The sequence below is a fragment of the Lithobates pipiens genome, unplaced genomic scaffold (genome assembly GCF_037356315.1).
Source record: "Lithobates pipiens isolate NorthernLeopardFrog02 unplaced genomic scaffold, aLitPip1_a1.2 Scaffold_23, whole genome shotgun sequence".
Taxonomy (NCBI): Eukaryota; Metazoa; Chordata; class Amphibia; order Anura; family Ranidae; genus Lithobates; species Lithobates pipiens.
This window is the reverse complement of record NW_027507785.1, coordinates 19,889,893-19,904,645: the sequence shown is the minus strand read 5'-3', so window position 1 is coordinate 19,904,645 and position 14,753 is coordinate 19,889,893. Positions and strand designations below refer to the sequence as shown.

Below are 14,753 nucleotides of genomic sequence, written 5' to 3'. Positions count from 1 at the left end.
AATAAAAGAAGTAAGCCAAGACCACATCCGGCCCCCAGGCCCAGTTTGGAGACCACTGATTTAAATGATTGAATAACCCAGTCCATGTTCCATAAAAGAGTGGATTCTTGGGCCATACCATCAGTGGAAGTTGGAGCTGTTAGGGAGAGATACTGGTTTTTGTTTTCATTTTGGCACAAGTCCCCCATGGCAGTGCCTCATTTCCTTTGCTCCTGTTTGACAATTAGCTCACTTATTAGCCCTACATAAGATCAGGGACAAGATAAGTAGGAGGGAAGAAATGAGTAGTGAAAAGTGGCTGGGGATGCCCAAAGAGGGAGACTATAAGGCATGGGAGACAACCTCAGACATGCAACAATGTGTTGGCAAACCCACTGGGTCTGAGATATTCCACCCATGCCCATATTGGCTTGAGTATGTTTGGGAATGGCTAAAAATGCTGTCTGTATTCATTTTTATATATTTTTTAGGAAGAAAATTTTTAGCACGTACAGACATCTGTTGATCCTGTCAGAAATGTGGTGTCCTTGTCACTTCCTGTGAGATGAAGTGAAACAATGCACAAACAATGCTACTTTCCTTCCATTAACCAGTTCCCGCCCGGCCAATAGCAGATGCTTTCCCACTTGACTGGATGTCATATGACGTCCTGTCAGGATAAGCCGATTGCGAGGCCGCGCAGTGGCGTAATCTGTCACCGGCCATGTCTACGGGACATAACTGATCAGAGTACCGGCTCTATGACGGTACCATGTGACCACTGTGACGAATCACAGTATGTCATATGATAGTGACTACAAATTTGTGAGAATTAAATTGTTTAAAATGTCTTGGTATGCTGATACCTTAAGCCCTTGTACACACGGTCGGAGATTCCGATGGAAAATGTCCGATCGGACCGTGTTGTCAGATAATCCGACAGTGTGTGGGCTCCATCGGACTGTTTCCTTCGGAATATCCGACCGACGAAGTTTTAGAGCTGGGCTATAAAATTTTCCGACAACATGATCCGATCGGACTTTTTCCAATCATTTGTAGAGAATTCCAAATGGACAAAGTGCCACGCATGCTCAGATCAAATTCCTAGACCAAAGCTATTGGCTACTAGCCTGAATGTAGTCCCGTCGTAATGAAATAACATCACCACGTTACGAACGATCGGATTTTCCGACAAATTTGTTGGACCATGTGTATGCAACACCAGTTTCAGACAAAATCAGACGGATTTTGTTGTCAGAATGTCCGACCGTGTGTACAAGGGCTTAGAGTTCCCTTCACTGGAACTAAGTGGCCAAGCCCATCCCTTGAAAAACAAACCCACACCATAATTCCTTTTCCACCAAATCATTTGGACCAGGGCACAAAGCAAGGTCCATAAAGACATGGATGAGTGAGTTTGGGGTGGAGGAATTTGACTGGCTTGCACCTTAACCCAATGTTTCTCAACTCCAGTCCTCGAGGTCCCCCCAACAGGTCATGTTTTCAGGCTTTTCATTATTTTGCACAGGTGATTTGACCAGTTTCACTGCTTTAGTAATTACCACAGCTGTTTCATCTGAGAAAAATCCTGAAAACATGACCTGTTGGGGCGCCTTGAGGACTGGAGTTTAGAAACACTGCCTTTACCAAATAGAACACCTTTGGGGTGAATTAGAGCAGAGACTGCAAGCCAGGCCTTCTCGTTCAACATCAGTGCCTGACCTCACAAATGCTCTTCTGGAAGAATGGTCAAGCATTCCCATAGACACCCTCCTAAACCTTGTGGACGGCCTTCCCAGAAGAGTTGAACCTGCTATAGCTGCAAAGGGTCAGCCAACTCAATATTGAACCCTACAGACTAATGTCGCCCACACACGAGCGGAATTTCCGTCCGAAAAATCTTGGATGGTTTTTCCAACGGAATTCCGCTCAAGCTTGGCTTGCATACACACGGTCACACAAAAATTCTCAGAACTTTCGACCGTCAAGAACACAGTGACATACAACACTATGACGAGCCGAGAAAATTAAGTCGAATGCTTCCGAGCATGCGTCAAATTGTTTCTGAGCATGCCTGATTTTTTGCATGTGCGAATTGCATACAGACAATCGCGTTTTCGGGTATGGGAACTTTTCCTGACCGAAAAATAGAGAACCTGCTCTCAATCTTTTGCTGGCTGGAATTCCGTCAGCAAAAGACCAATGGAGCAGACACACAGTCACATTTTCAGACAAAAATCTCTCATCTGAGTTTTGCTGGTGGCATTTCCAATCGTGTGTATGCGGCATAAGACTGGGATGCCATGTGTGCGTGTAAAGGCAGGTGTCACAATACTTTTGGTAATATAGTGTATATACCATAGTTTGTGGACGCTATAACTTTCCTACAGACTAAATAATATACACTGATTTGAGTTATTTTCAGAAAAGAAATGTAGCAGAATACATTTTGGGCTAAATTCATGAAGAACAATTATTTATTTGCAAAATTCTATAACGGAAACAAAGAAAAACATTTTTTATTTTTTTTTTAAATTGGGTCTTTTTTGTTTATTTAGAAAAAAAAATTAAAAAAATTCAATGGTGATTTAATACCACCAAAAGAAAGCTCTATTTGTGTGAACAAAATGATAAAAATCTAGTTTAGGTACAGTGTTGCATGACCGCGCAATTGTCATTCAAAATGAAACAGCGCTGAAAGCTGAAAATTGGCCTGGGCATGAAGGGTGTAAAAGTGCCCGGTACTGAACTGGTTAACTACCAGTTACCCCTCCCCCACATGTAATGGAGATGAAGATAAGAAGGCATGTTTAAAGTCCAGCCTGGGTATCAGTTTGGTCCCTTTCCATAAATTCACTGGAGGGATGAGCATTGTTACCTTAGAACAGGAAATGTAGTATTGGCAGGACTACCAGGTGGAAATAAGGGGGAAAAACTGACAAAAAAAACGAATGCAGCCATGTTGTCTAAGGGCTGGTACATTGCAATATACATATTGCAGCAGTGTACATACAGTTGTTGCAATTGCGACCTGGCCCCATGCTCTGTTTAGACCCCAGATATCTCACCAAAGCCCCCCAACAGGGCTCCTAAAAATTTGTAAAAACAATAGATAAAAAAATGTAATTGTAAAATAAATAAATAGAAATGATAAAAAATAATAAAAAATAGAGCAACAAAAAAATTTAAAATACTGCCACCAGTGGTGGAACTAAAACAGCAAATTCTCCTGCGCTCTGGTTTCTTGGTCTTTGAAATGTGATATTTACAGTTTGAAATGGTGTGGTCACTAAGTCTTGCAGCCCTCCTTTAGAACATTGGGTGTTCAAATACTAAAAAGAGAAAATACAAAATGAGAAAATACAAAAGGAGCAAGAACTCAGGAATCATTAGGTGATAATGAAAACCTCACTAATAACAAAACACTTCAACTAAATGGTGAGATTTCTTTTTTGGTGGAAGGAGCTGCGGGAAAGACCAAACCCGCAGCGCAGAAAAACAATATATCTCGACTACTTCCACCCCCGAACACCAGGAGGCAGCAAAAGCAACGAGAAGAGGCCTTAGGGGAGGGCGAAAAACCACAAAAACCTTCAAAACAATAGAGGGTGAATCCACAATCAAGATTTTTAACTTATCAAAGCAGGAATTCTCTGAGTCTGAATTGAGGCTGCTTAGAAGGGGACTCAACTATGCCCCTGAAAACCCACCGAATCTCTTTGAACTTTTTATAGATCTGAATAAGTTTATACGCAACCTTACAGTAAAACGTCATTTTAGGTTAAAGGAGCTCAATGGAACGGCAGACAGTAACACTACACCAACCTCTCCCATTCCCTCTGGTGATTCCCAAGATGATTTAAGAACATTAGAGATGCTGGAAGACCTGTATAAGGAAGGGGGACAGATTTGCTTAGATGAGTTCTCTTCTATGATTTACGAAGACAGGACTATCGAGACCACTTTTAGACCCAAATCAAGCTTCTACCCCCACTGGAATAAAGGTAATTCTATACCGACCTTCTATGAAGTGGTGTTGGAAGAATTCAGAAGGCTCTGTGGCAATGGGACTCGCAAATACAATAAAGGCCATGATACATCTTTAGACGGCCCTCTAAAAAGCCTAAGAGACAATTCTGACATCGTAATACGAAAGGCAGATAAGGGAGGTGGTCTGGTGATACAGGACAGGGAACAGTACGTGGATGAAGCCTCCAGACTCATTGGAGACAAGAATACATATGAGAAGCTTACCTGTGATCCTACAGTCAACTACAGTACTGACCTTAAAAAACTTTTGGATGAAGCATTATCCAATGAAGTCATCACTAAGAATGAATATCAATTCTTGTATGTCAAGCACCCAGTGGTCCCATATTTTTACCATATTCCAAAAATTCATAAAGATCTGAAAAAGCCCCCAGGCAGACCAATTATTACTGGGATGAACAGCCTCACCAGTAATCTTGGTAGCTATATCGATTACTTCCTTCAAAGGTTAGTAACCAACTTGCCTTCATACATTAAGGATTCGGGTCACGCGCTGGACATCCTTAGCGCATACACTTGGGAAAAGGGGTATAGATGGCTCTCCTTGGATGTGGTATCATTATACACTTCCATTCAACATGAGTTTGGCCTAAGAGCAATAGAAAACTATCTGGCAAAAGCACATCTGTTCAACCCGGCCCAGGCTAAATTCATCTATGACAGCACGGAATTCACTCTAACCCATAATTATTTTATGTTTATGGAATGTTTCTATAGACAAGTAAAAGGTACCGCAATGGGGGCTAGATTTGCGCCGAGTTACGCAAATCTTTTTATGGGCTATTGGGAGCAAAAGTACATTTGGACCAACAATCCTTTTGGAAAGAATCTAGTTCTATTTGCTCGATATATAGACGATATTCTTATTATCTGGAATGGCAGTGATGACGATTTAGAAGGATTCCTGACGCACTGTGCCAATAACCCCTTTGGAATCACGTTCACGCATGTGTTGGATGAGATATCCTTGGTGTTCCTAGACCTAGAACTGCGAGCTGACGAAGAAGGACAGATTTATTCCAAAACTCATTTCAAACTAAGTTCTGGAAATTCATATCTTCATGCCCATAGCCACCACCACCCAAGATGGATCCGAAATGTCCCTTTTGGGCAATTCTGCAGACTCAAGCGAACTTGTACTCTCAAACAAGACTACGAGACACAGAGCCTCATCCTTAAAAACAAATTTCGAGAAAAGGGATACAAGGAAAAGTACATCGAGGAAGCCTTCTCAAAGTATCTGTTATTGTATGATAAGACTGGAGAAGAAGTGCAGACAATTACATCTCATAATTACAAACATCCTCAGATGAGTTTCTGTACTAGGTTCAATAATAGGGCTCCAGCAATACAAAGGATCCTCAAGAAAAACTGGAGGATACTTGAATCTGATTCTATCATGAATACCAGCCTCCCCCCATGCCCGAATGTAGTCTTCAGGAGACCAAAAGATCTGAGGAGCATTATTGCCCCAAGTAGGGTGAAGAAGGCCAAAAGCAGAGGCCTAAATAGTATCTGGACCACAATATTTGATCAAAAGGGCAGCTATAAATGCGGAAGTACAAATTGTGCCAATTGTACGTATATGTGCCATAGGAAAAGAGACGTAATAGGTAATGATAACAAAGTCCACAAGATCAAGCAGTTTATTAATTGTGGGACCACTTATGTCATCTATGGCATTTTGTGCCCCTGTGGCCTCCTCTATGTTGGCCGTACTTCACGACAAATGCGAACAAGAATGAACGAACATAGAAGTAGCATTCAGACAGAGAAGGATAAGTATTCCTTACCAAGACATTTTAAAGAGACTCACGCCAGCAATGTGGAGGGCATGAAGGTTTTCGGGATTGAGGCTATGCCAAACGATGTGGATAACGGCAAAAAACATCAGCTACTCTGCAATAGAGAGGCCTACTGGATATTCTGTCTAGGGACTATGGCCCCCAAAGGCCTAAATGAAGAAATTGAACTGCATAACCTGCTGTAAGATGGGTAGCCCTCGCGAGCAGTGTGGGGGGGGGGGGGGGAAAGGCCCTATGTAGCTGAGGCAATTTAATTTAATCAAATTCATTCTAATCTATTTACTTTATCATGGCCACAAGAGGCCAATTTGATCAGTTTTCGGGGCCCTTCGTTTACGCGGGGGCCCCACTCTTTAGACAAGGTACTTGTACCTTTGGTACATTTCTTTAGATACGGTGTATTTAGGCAATTAGTGCTAGGTTCAGCCTTAAGTAGTGACTGTTGGATAGATAGATTTAGTTGTGGTTCAGGTTTTAACCAATTAACTGATGAATTCTAATTCCCAATTATTAATTTTCACCTTATTTTTCTTTAATTTTCTCTTTTTTAGTTTTTTTCCCCCTGGTGGTCTATTGCTATTGAGGGCCCAAACATTTTGATAGGGCAATACATTCCCGTAGAGGCAGCATCCATACTTAAATGATGGTAGACCCAGTCTTGGGTATAAGACCTGTTCACTTATTATGTATATATATATATGTTTTATATATTTTAGATCATATATATTTATTACATATATATATATATATATATATATATATATATATATATATTTTTTTTTTTTTATAAATATATCCTTTTTTAATATATAAATATTTTTAATCCATCTTTCTTAATAATTATCTATGCAATTAATTAGTTCTAATGTATTTCTCTCTCTTTTGTGCTTAATTAATTATTGATTGATTTTTTAATGCAATTATGAATTATTAATTATTCATGAATTAATGGGATTTTTTTTTTTTTTTTAACTTTTAATTCTAATTTGCATTTTATTATTATTTTTTATTATTTATTATTTTTTTATATTTCTTAAAAATGCCTTGTCATTTGTTTCCACTGTATAACTGTAGCATTATTAATTGGGGCGTGTGGCTTCTCGCTGGAGAGCAGGTGTAGCCTTTGGTAGTTCCCTGTAAACCCCCCTTTTTTTTTTTTTTATGAATCCCCCTTTCCCCCACTTTCACATATTATTTTTTATTATTATTATTATTATTCTCCTTTGCTGCCCCAGCAAGGAGGCTGGTGTTCGTATGGGAGGTTGGGTTGTGGGCGGGTTCCGCTCCGCCTGTGTTTCCGGGTCCTGGTTCCAGCTTGCGCTCCAGGGGTCTGGTTACACGCTGAAGCGTGAGTGGATCAGGACACGCCAATGGACGCCTGTGCTCGGACGTCCTCGTTGTGCGCCTGAGCGGAAGTGCTCACGCTGGGGCGCCCGGAAGTTGCGGGTGGAACGCATATCCGCCCGCACTTCCTGTCATACGGGACCAGGTGCGCCCCAGCCAGCGTGAGCGGAAGTGCCCACGCTGGGGCGCCCGGAAGTTGCGGGTGGAACGCATATCCGCCCGCACTTCCTGTTATACGGGACCAGGTGCGCTTCAGCCAGCATGTCAGCGATCCACGAGGACTTCCTCCTTGTATATACAGGTGCGGTTTCTGTATAGTATTGAATAAAACAGAATAAATCTGAATAAAATAAAATAAAATAAGGTGAAGCCCTGTCCCCCTCGAGTGTACCATTAAGTTAACAAGTAAATTTTATTGAATAATGAGCATATGTACACCCACACACGTGTGTATGAGTACACGCGTGTGTTTTTGCAAAAGATGCGACACTTGTTGTCGCCTCCTCTTTTACATGGAATGTTTCCCTATATGTGAATGGGTTTTTTTTTTTTTTTTTGGGGGGGTGGAGCTTCATGACCTTTCCGACCACATGGGTTTAGAGGCCTCTATATATATTTACTGGCAGCCTCCAGCGAGAGACCATTGCCTTTTTGGCTCTGAAGAAAGGGGGTCACTCCTGAAACGCGTTAGCCATTTCCGTAGAGGTATTCACCAAATTCCTCGGACATCTGGTCTAGATTCGCCAAACGTTTGGTGCGATGGATCTGTTTGTATTGATTTTGCCTGTGATCAATACTCGTTTGTGAGTAGCCATTTTGCTATTTGATTTAATTTTAAATAAAGCTGTTTTATGGTAATGCACTAGGTCAGTGCACCAGTGGTGGAACTACCAAGGTCACACATGCGACAAGGCCCAGGTGTTCCGCCACCATGAGGGGGCCCTTTATGGTTTCTTGCAACGGGGCCCTGACGGCTCTAGTTATGTCACTGACATATTACAGAATTGTACTTGCCCCATCTCCCCCCCCCCCCCCCTTACCTGTACCTGCGGCATTGTCCTTGATTCACATACAGGCGGTCCCCGGGTTAAGAACAAGTTAGGGACTGTAGGTTTGTTCTTAAACCAAATTTGTTTGTAAGTCGGAATTGTACATTTTTAAGTGCAACTACAACCTGTGCAGTGATGTGAGATGTTCCAGGCGCTTCTATGTGTGAAGTTTTGTTATTTGGGGCTCTTGTGGCCAGGCAGTACAGCACTATGGGATGTGTCCGATGCTGCTTGGTGGTACCCGGGACCAGTGTGGAGTGCAAGCGGCCAGCAGTGACGTCACACCACCTCTGTTCATAAGTAGGAGTCGTTCATAACTCTGATGTTTGTAACCCCGGGAACAGCCTGTACTCACCTGCCCAGTTGATCCAGTGTGGTCCTGCTGCAATCTTTTGTTCAAATGTGACAGCTCAGGTCCCGTGCCACCAACTTGGTCCACCTCTGTGTTCATGAGCTGGCTGCCTCTTCCAGGTTCAGGAAGCCAACTCACAATGATACACACCATCTCTGCCCACGGGCCATGGTTTGTCCTGCTCCTGCAGCCTCCTGGAGTATGTGATGTAGGCAGAGGAGTAGCTTGAAGCTTGTGGGCCCCGATGCAAAAGTTGACATGGGCCACCCCACTACCATCCACCACTTCCACCTTGCATGCAGATACACCCACTGCACGCCAAGATACTCAAAGTGGCTTAAGAGTTTTGAGTTCCCAGAGTTCCTCCTTACATCAGAGGACATGGATCACAGCTGGAGAATCAGAGGACAGGGACCGCTAGCAGGTCATTTGGTGGAGCTCCTTTCCCATCCTAGCACTGTATACAGCTCCTCCCCCACACACTACACAGGGCTGGAATAACATTCCTTTAAACACAGTCTGTCAGCCTCCACGGGGTGTAATTGCCTTTTATGTTGCCATTCTGGCCTGTGAAATTCTCTGGTCGGAACGGCAGTGTAGTAGCAGTAGGCAGATACACCTTGTGAAGATCATGGATGACTGGCTGTGTTGTAAAGGAATGTAATTTCAGCCCCGCGGAGGAGGAACAGTATAGAGTCCTGTAATGGGAAAGGAGCTCAGCAGCCGGGCATAGCATGCAGGGTGGAGGGGGTGGTCAGGGGGCTTTGGGGGGGTGCAACTTAGATCTGGGGGGGAAGCCTTGTGACACAAAATCTGGAGCCTGCAGCCCCTCAGGAGATGTTAGGGGTTTGTTTTAGAAATTTCTTTGTCAGTGTTGGCAGGTGTTGGGGGAAGGTCACCTCCCCGAGGTGTGTGTCTTTTCCCCAGTTGTCAGGGAAGTGGGGTAAGCAGACATCTCTGGGTGGGGGGTACAGAGAATCCCAGCTGGTGACTATTAGACACTGAGCGATATCTTACCTCCCCAGTAACATCCGTCCCATCGTGGCTACAGGATGGCACTCTTCCCTTAACTCTCTGAGCTCGGTTACCATTCCATGTTGCCAGCACACAGCACAGACAGTTCCCCACCCTTAACTGTTCTCACCCCATACTCCTCTCCATTCAAGAAATTGATCACAGATTCTCCCCAGCCAATGAGAACAGAAGGTGTGGACTGTGGAAGGCAAAGTGGAAGCCCAGTATTGGAGTGTGGCTGTGGGGCCCTAGGGCAGATCAGAGCTGAAATTTGTGGAGGATATAATATGACAGAGAGGCTACAGGGGCCCCCTGGAGCTGGGGGTGGGGTTGCGATTGTGACCCCTGCAAACCTTTATGCTATGCCCATGGATGTAGGTATCAGAGGAGGCTATGAGAGCAGGATTCCCTTTTGTTTTTGTTTTTTACGAAATTCAGAGCTTCCCGATTCCTACCTTCTTTTTTTTTTTTTTTTTTTTGCAAGAAATGTTTATTGAAAATCGTGAGTGTAATATACAGAACATCACAATATTGAGTGCATTCTTAGTGAGAAAAAACGTTGACACTTTGTAACAGTACATATGTTCCTACCTTCTAAGCAATTCCTGAAACCTCCTGAGGTTGTGTCAAAAGGCTCCACATCAATGCTGGTCAAGTTTTTACATCGATATACATCAGCCAATGTTGCCTTTACAACATTTGATAAGCCAGCTGAACGAGTAAGCCTTGGGCGGTCGCAAACACAGTCATCCATTAAACATACCGTATTAGGATAACTGACTGCGCAAATGGTCTGGAAAGAGAAAAACAGATGTAATTTCAGGAAAAATTGTCTACTGACATCATAGCATGCTTAACCCCTTGCTCACGCCGATATACGTCAGCAGAAGGGCACGTACAGGCGCATATTAATGTACCTGTACGTTGCCCTTTAAGGCACAGCATTGTGGGCGAGCACGCCCGCTGCGGATTCTGTGAGTGTTTATAAAGGTAAGCATTGGTGAAAGTGGTGTACAAGGGGAGCAAAGGTACGCACTGGTGAAATGGTGGGGGGGGGGGGGGTACAGAGATGCAGAGGTGAGCATTGGTGAAAAAGAGATACAGGGGAGGGTGCAGAGGTACTGTAAGTATTGGTAAAAGGGGGCTCAGAGGTGCAGCTTTGAGCTTTGGTGAGAAGAGTACACTGTGCTTTACATTCCCTGTTCCACACCGCGTCATTCTCTACACTGTGCTGTACATTCCCTGTTCCACACCGCGTTATTCTCTACACTGTGCTGTACATTCCCTATTCCACACCGCGTTATTCTCTACACTGTGCTGTACATTCCCTATTCCACACCGCGTCATTCTCTACACTGTGCTGTACATTCCCTGTTCCACACCGCGTTATTCTCTACACTGTGCTGTACATTCCCTATTCCACACCGCGTCATTCTCTACACTGTGCTGTACATTCCCTGTTCCACACCGCGTTATTCTCTACACTGTGCTGTACATTCCCTATTCCACACCGTGTCATTCTCTACACTGTGCTGTACATTCCCTGTTCCACACCGCGTTATTCTCTATACTGTGCTGTACATTCCCTATTCCACACCGCGTTATTCTCTACACTGTGCTGTACATTCCCTATTCCACACCGCGTTATTCTCTACACTGTGCTGTACATTCCCTGTTCCACACCGCGTCATTCTCTACACTGTGCTGTACATTCCCTATTCCACACCGCGTTATTCTCTACACTGTGCTGTACATTCCCTATTCCACACCGCGTCATTCTCTACACTGTGCTGTACATTCCCTGTTCCACACCGCGTTATTCTCTACACTGTGCTGTACATTCCCTATTCCACACCGCGTCATTCTCTACACTGTGCTGTACATTCCCTGTTCCACACCGCGTTATTCTCTACACTGTGCTGTACATTCCCTATTCCACACCGCGTCATTCTCTACACTGTGCTGTACATTCCCTGTTCCACACCGCGTTATTCTCTACACTGTGCTGTACATTCCCTATTTCATTCAAAATTAACAGCCAGTGTTTGTAGCATCAATGATAACTAATCCCACCACTAAATAGTGCAAAATATATGTATGCATGGCCTCCAATCTGGTGAGTACATATCTATATATACAAACTGCCCAAGCCTTGACAAAAATAAAGTGTGACAGTCCTGCAGAGAACATCTAGTAGGGTTTATTTTATGCCTCAACCGTAGGGATCTAGAACACAGGACAGGAATATACCATAAGTGCCCTCCATGACACCTTTTTTAGTCTACAACATACCCGCCATTCAGAGAAAACAGAATATTTATCGATTCCTCCATCCCAGCTATTGGATCCAAAGTATTTACTAGTACAGGGGTAGCAGTCTGGATCTGTCTCCCATTTCCAATAGACAAGACCAAAGTTCTTATTATTTGTGCACTTTTGTATTTGCCTCTCCAAATGAAGTAACCAAAGGCGATGCCAGCTTAGAAAAGCTGTACTGTCATGAGCATAGTTAGTTATAGCAATTTCCTGGCCTCTAGAAACGAAAGGTATGGTAGCATAGTAATGAGAAAAAGAAGCCACATCAAAGAAGGAGGCATCCATGAATCCCATGGACTTCTCACGGAAACGGTCGCTGGTTCTCAGAATGACACAATCTGGGTCAATTTTGGTTTTGCTGTAATGAAGTGCCGAGAGATATGATTGTAGTTCAGCGTCATTCAAGTCCTGCATGTTCTTTCTGTAGACCGTGTACGGTGTTCTGCACCTATCCCCAGTCCAGCCGAAAGCGCATTCACCACAGTTGTGACCCATGAAGTTCGGTTTACATTGGCAAGTCCAGTTAAAAAAGAAAGAAGAAAATCCAAAGCGCTCATCAGTCATAACATCCGGTGGAGGCACAGTTCTGCTGGCTTTCACCATTATGCAGTCCCCCCTGAATTCGCCGGATCCGCACCGCGTGCCATTGTAAAATGGGCAACAAGGTACTGGGAAATCTTTAACCCCTTCAACACATTCTCTCGGGAATGGACACATGCAGTCTACAGCTGCCACACATAGCAGGAGTAAGGCGGTGATGAACATTGGCTTCTTCATGGTGTTCGAGTGAAATACCTGCAAGGAGAAGAAATAAAAGAAAAAAAGATTGTCTATGGTTACAGGAGGGTTATAGCGAGGGTTAGGGCTCAGTAATACAGTGATTATATATGGCTTTTGCCTGGGTTGGGATTATGTTGGGATTATGGCTATAACATTAGCCATAGGCTTGGGTTATATTGGGGTTATAAATAGTGTTAAGGCTAGAGTGTTATTAGGAGCTTTATTAGGCTTATGGTTAGTGTTAGGGCTTTATGAGTATTAGGGCTAGGGCTTCATGAGTATTATGGTTAGTGTTAGGGCTTCATGAGTATTATGGTTCGTGTTGGATTTTTATTAGGATAAGTGATATGCCACGTATACACGATGGGACATTCCAACAACAAAACCGTGCATTTTTTTTCGGACAGATATTGGCTCACACTTGTTTTGCATACACACGGTCACACAAATGTTGTCAGAAATTCCAATCGCCAAAAACGCAGTGTCGTACAAGACGTATGACAAGCCAAGAAAAATCAAGTTAAATAGCCAATACAGCACTTCTGCTTGATTCCGAGCATGCGTGGAATTTTGTGCGGAATTGTGTACACAAGCTCGGAATTTGAGATCCAGCTCCCAAACGTTTGTTGTCGGAAATTCTGACAGCAAATGTCCGATGGAGTCTACACACGGTCGGAATTTCCAACAACAAGCTCACATCGAACATTTGTTGTGAATGCGGCATTAGAGTTAGGGTTTATTAGGATTATGGTTAGTGTTATTAGGATTATGGTTAGTGTTAGGGTTAGAGTGTTATTAGGATTATGGTTAGTGTTATTAGGATTATGGTTAGGGTTAGAGTGTTATTAGGATTATGGTTAGTTTATGATTATGGTTAGGGTCATGATTACTGTTGGAGTTAGGGTTTTGTTAAAGTCGTGATTAGTGTTGGAGTTAGGGTCATGATTACTGTTGGAGTTAGGGTCATGATTAGTGTTGGAGTTAGGCTTTTGTTAGGGTCATGATTAGTATTGGAGTTAGGGTCATGATTAGTGTTGGAGTTAGGGTTTTGTTAGGGTAATGATTAGTCTTGGAGTTAGGGTTTTGCTAGAGTTATGATTAGTGTTAGGCCGCGTACACACGCGCGGACTGTTCGCCCAACTTTGTCCGCTGAACAGTGTTTGGGCGGACAGTCCGCTCGTGTGTGGGCTTTCAGCGGACAGTTTCAGCGGACAGTTTGACAAACAAGGTTTTTCGGAAATTCCGTAAAACTGTCCGCTGAAACCTTGTTTGAGCGAACAGTCCGCCCGTGTGTAGGCTTGTTCGTCAAACTAAGTTCCGCGCATGCTCAGAAAGGATTTACACGCCGAAAGTTATAATGCAGTGTATAGGACGTCGTATTCTTCGTCCCGTCGTACGTGCCGTTCACGTCATCGCGCACGGTTTCAGCAAACTGTTCGTTCATCGTGTGTGGCCATGTCCGTCCATGCTAATTTTGAGCGGACTGTTTGCCGAAACTGTTTGACGGACAAAGTTGGGCGAACAGTCCCCGCGTGTGTACGCGGCCTTAGAGTTTGGATCTTTAGGATTATGGTTAGAGTTAAAGTAGAACTATAGGCAGAACTTTTATTTATTTTGGATAGTGTAAGGGGGGGTTATAACCCCTGTTAGGTTTATTTTTGCCATCTGTGTCCCATTGGGGAGATTTACCTTCACTTCCGGTCCCATAGCTAAACAGGAAGTGAGAAGAAATCCCTGCAAATCAAGGTAATCTTTTGGGGAACCCCATGTCACCAGAACTAGTGTCCCCATTTCAATATTTCCCTTCTATTACTATACTGGGGACAATCAAAAATGTGGGATTTTCTTTTTCTTTCACTTTCAATGCTCATGGTAAAAGGGACAAACCAATCAATCCTTTGAGACAGGGAAAGGGACTGAGGACACAGATTCCCCAGATTCTGTACTGTGGGAAGTGGATGCTCTGTAATGACGGGTAACAAAAATGGTGAAAGAGAGACTTCAGGCACTTAACATGTACTGTCTGGAGGAAAGAAGGGAAGGGGAGACATGATTGAAACATTA

General features: G+C 43.5%; 1 protein-coding gene across 1 annotated transcript in view; it reads right to left on the bottom strand.

Moving 5' to 3' along the window:
* Positions 1–12,695, bottom strand: part of LOC143926871 (tyrosinase-like) — a 30,207-nt gene extending 17,512 nt beyond the window's left edge. The window contains exons 1-2 of the mRNA XM_077450912.1: positions 11,886–12,695; positions 10,185–10,386 (exon numbers count right to left, since the gene is read on the bottom strand). Coding sequence (XP_077307038.1) covers positions 10,185–10,386; positions 11,886–12,686 — 1,003 coding nt within the window. The 5' untranslated portion in view covers positions 12,687–12,695. The remainder of the gene's footprint in view (positions 1–10,184; positions 10,387–11,885) is intronic.
* Between the last annotated feature and the right edge of the window lie 2,058 nt (positions 12,696–14,753).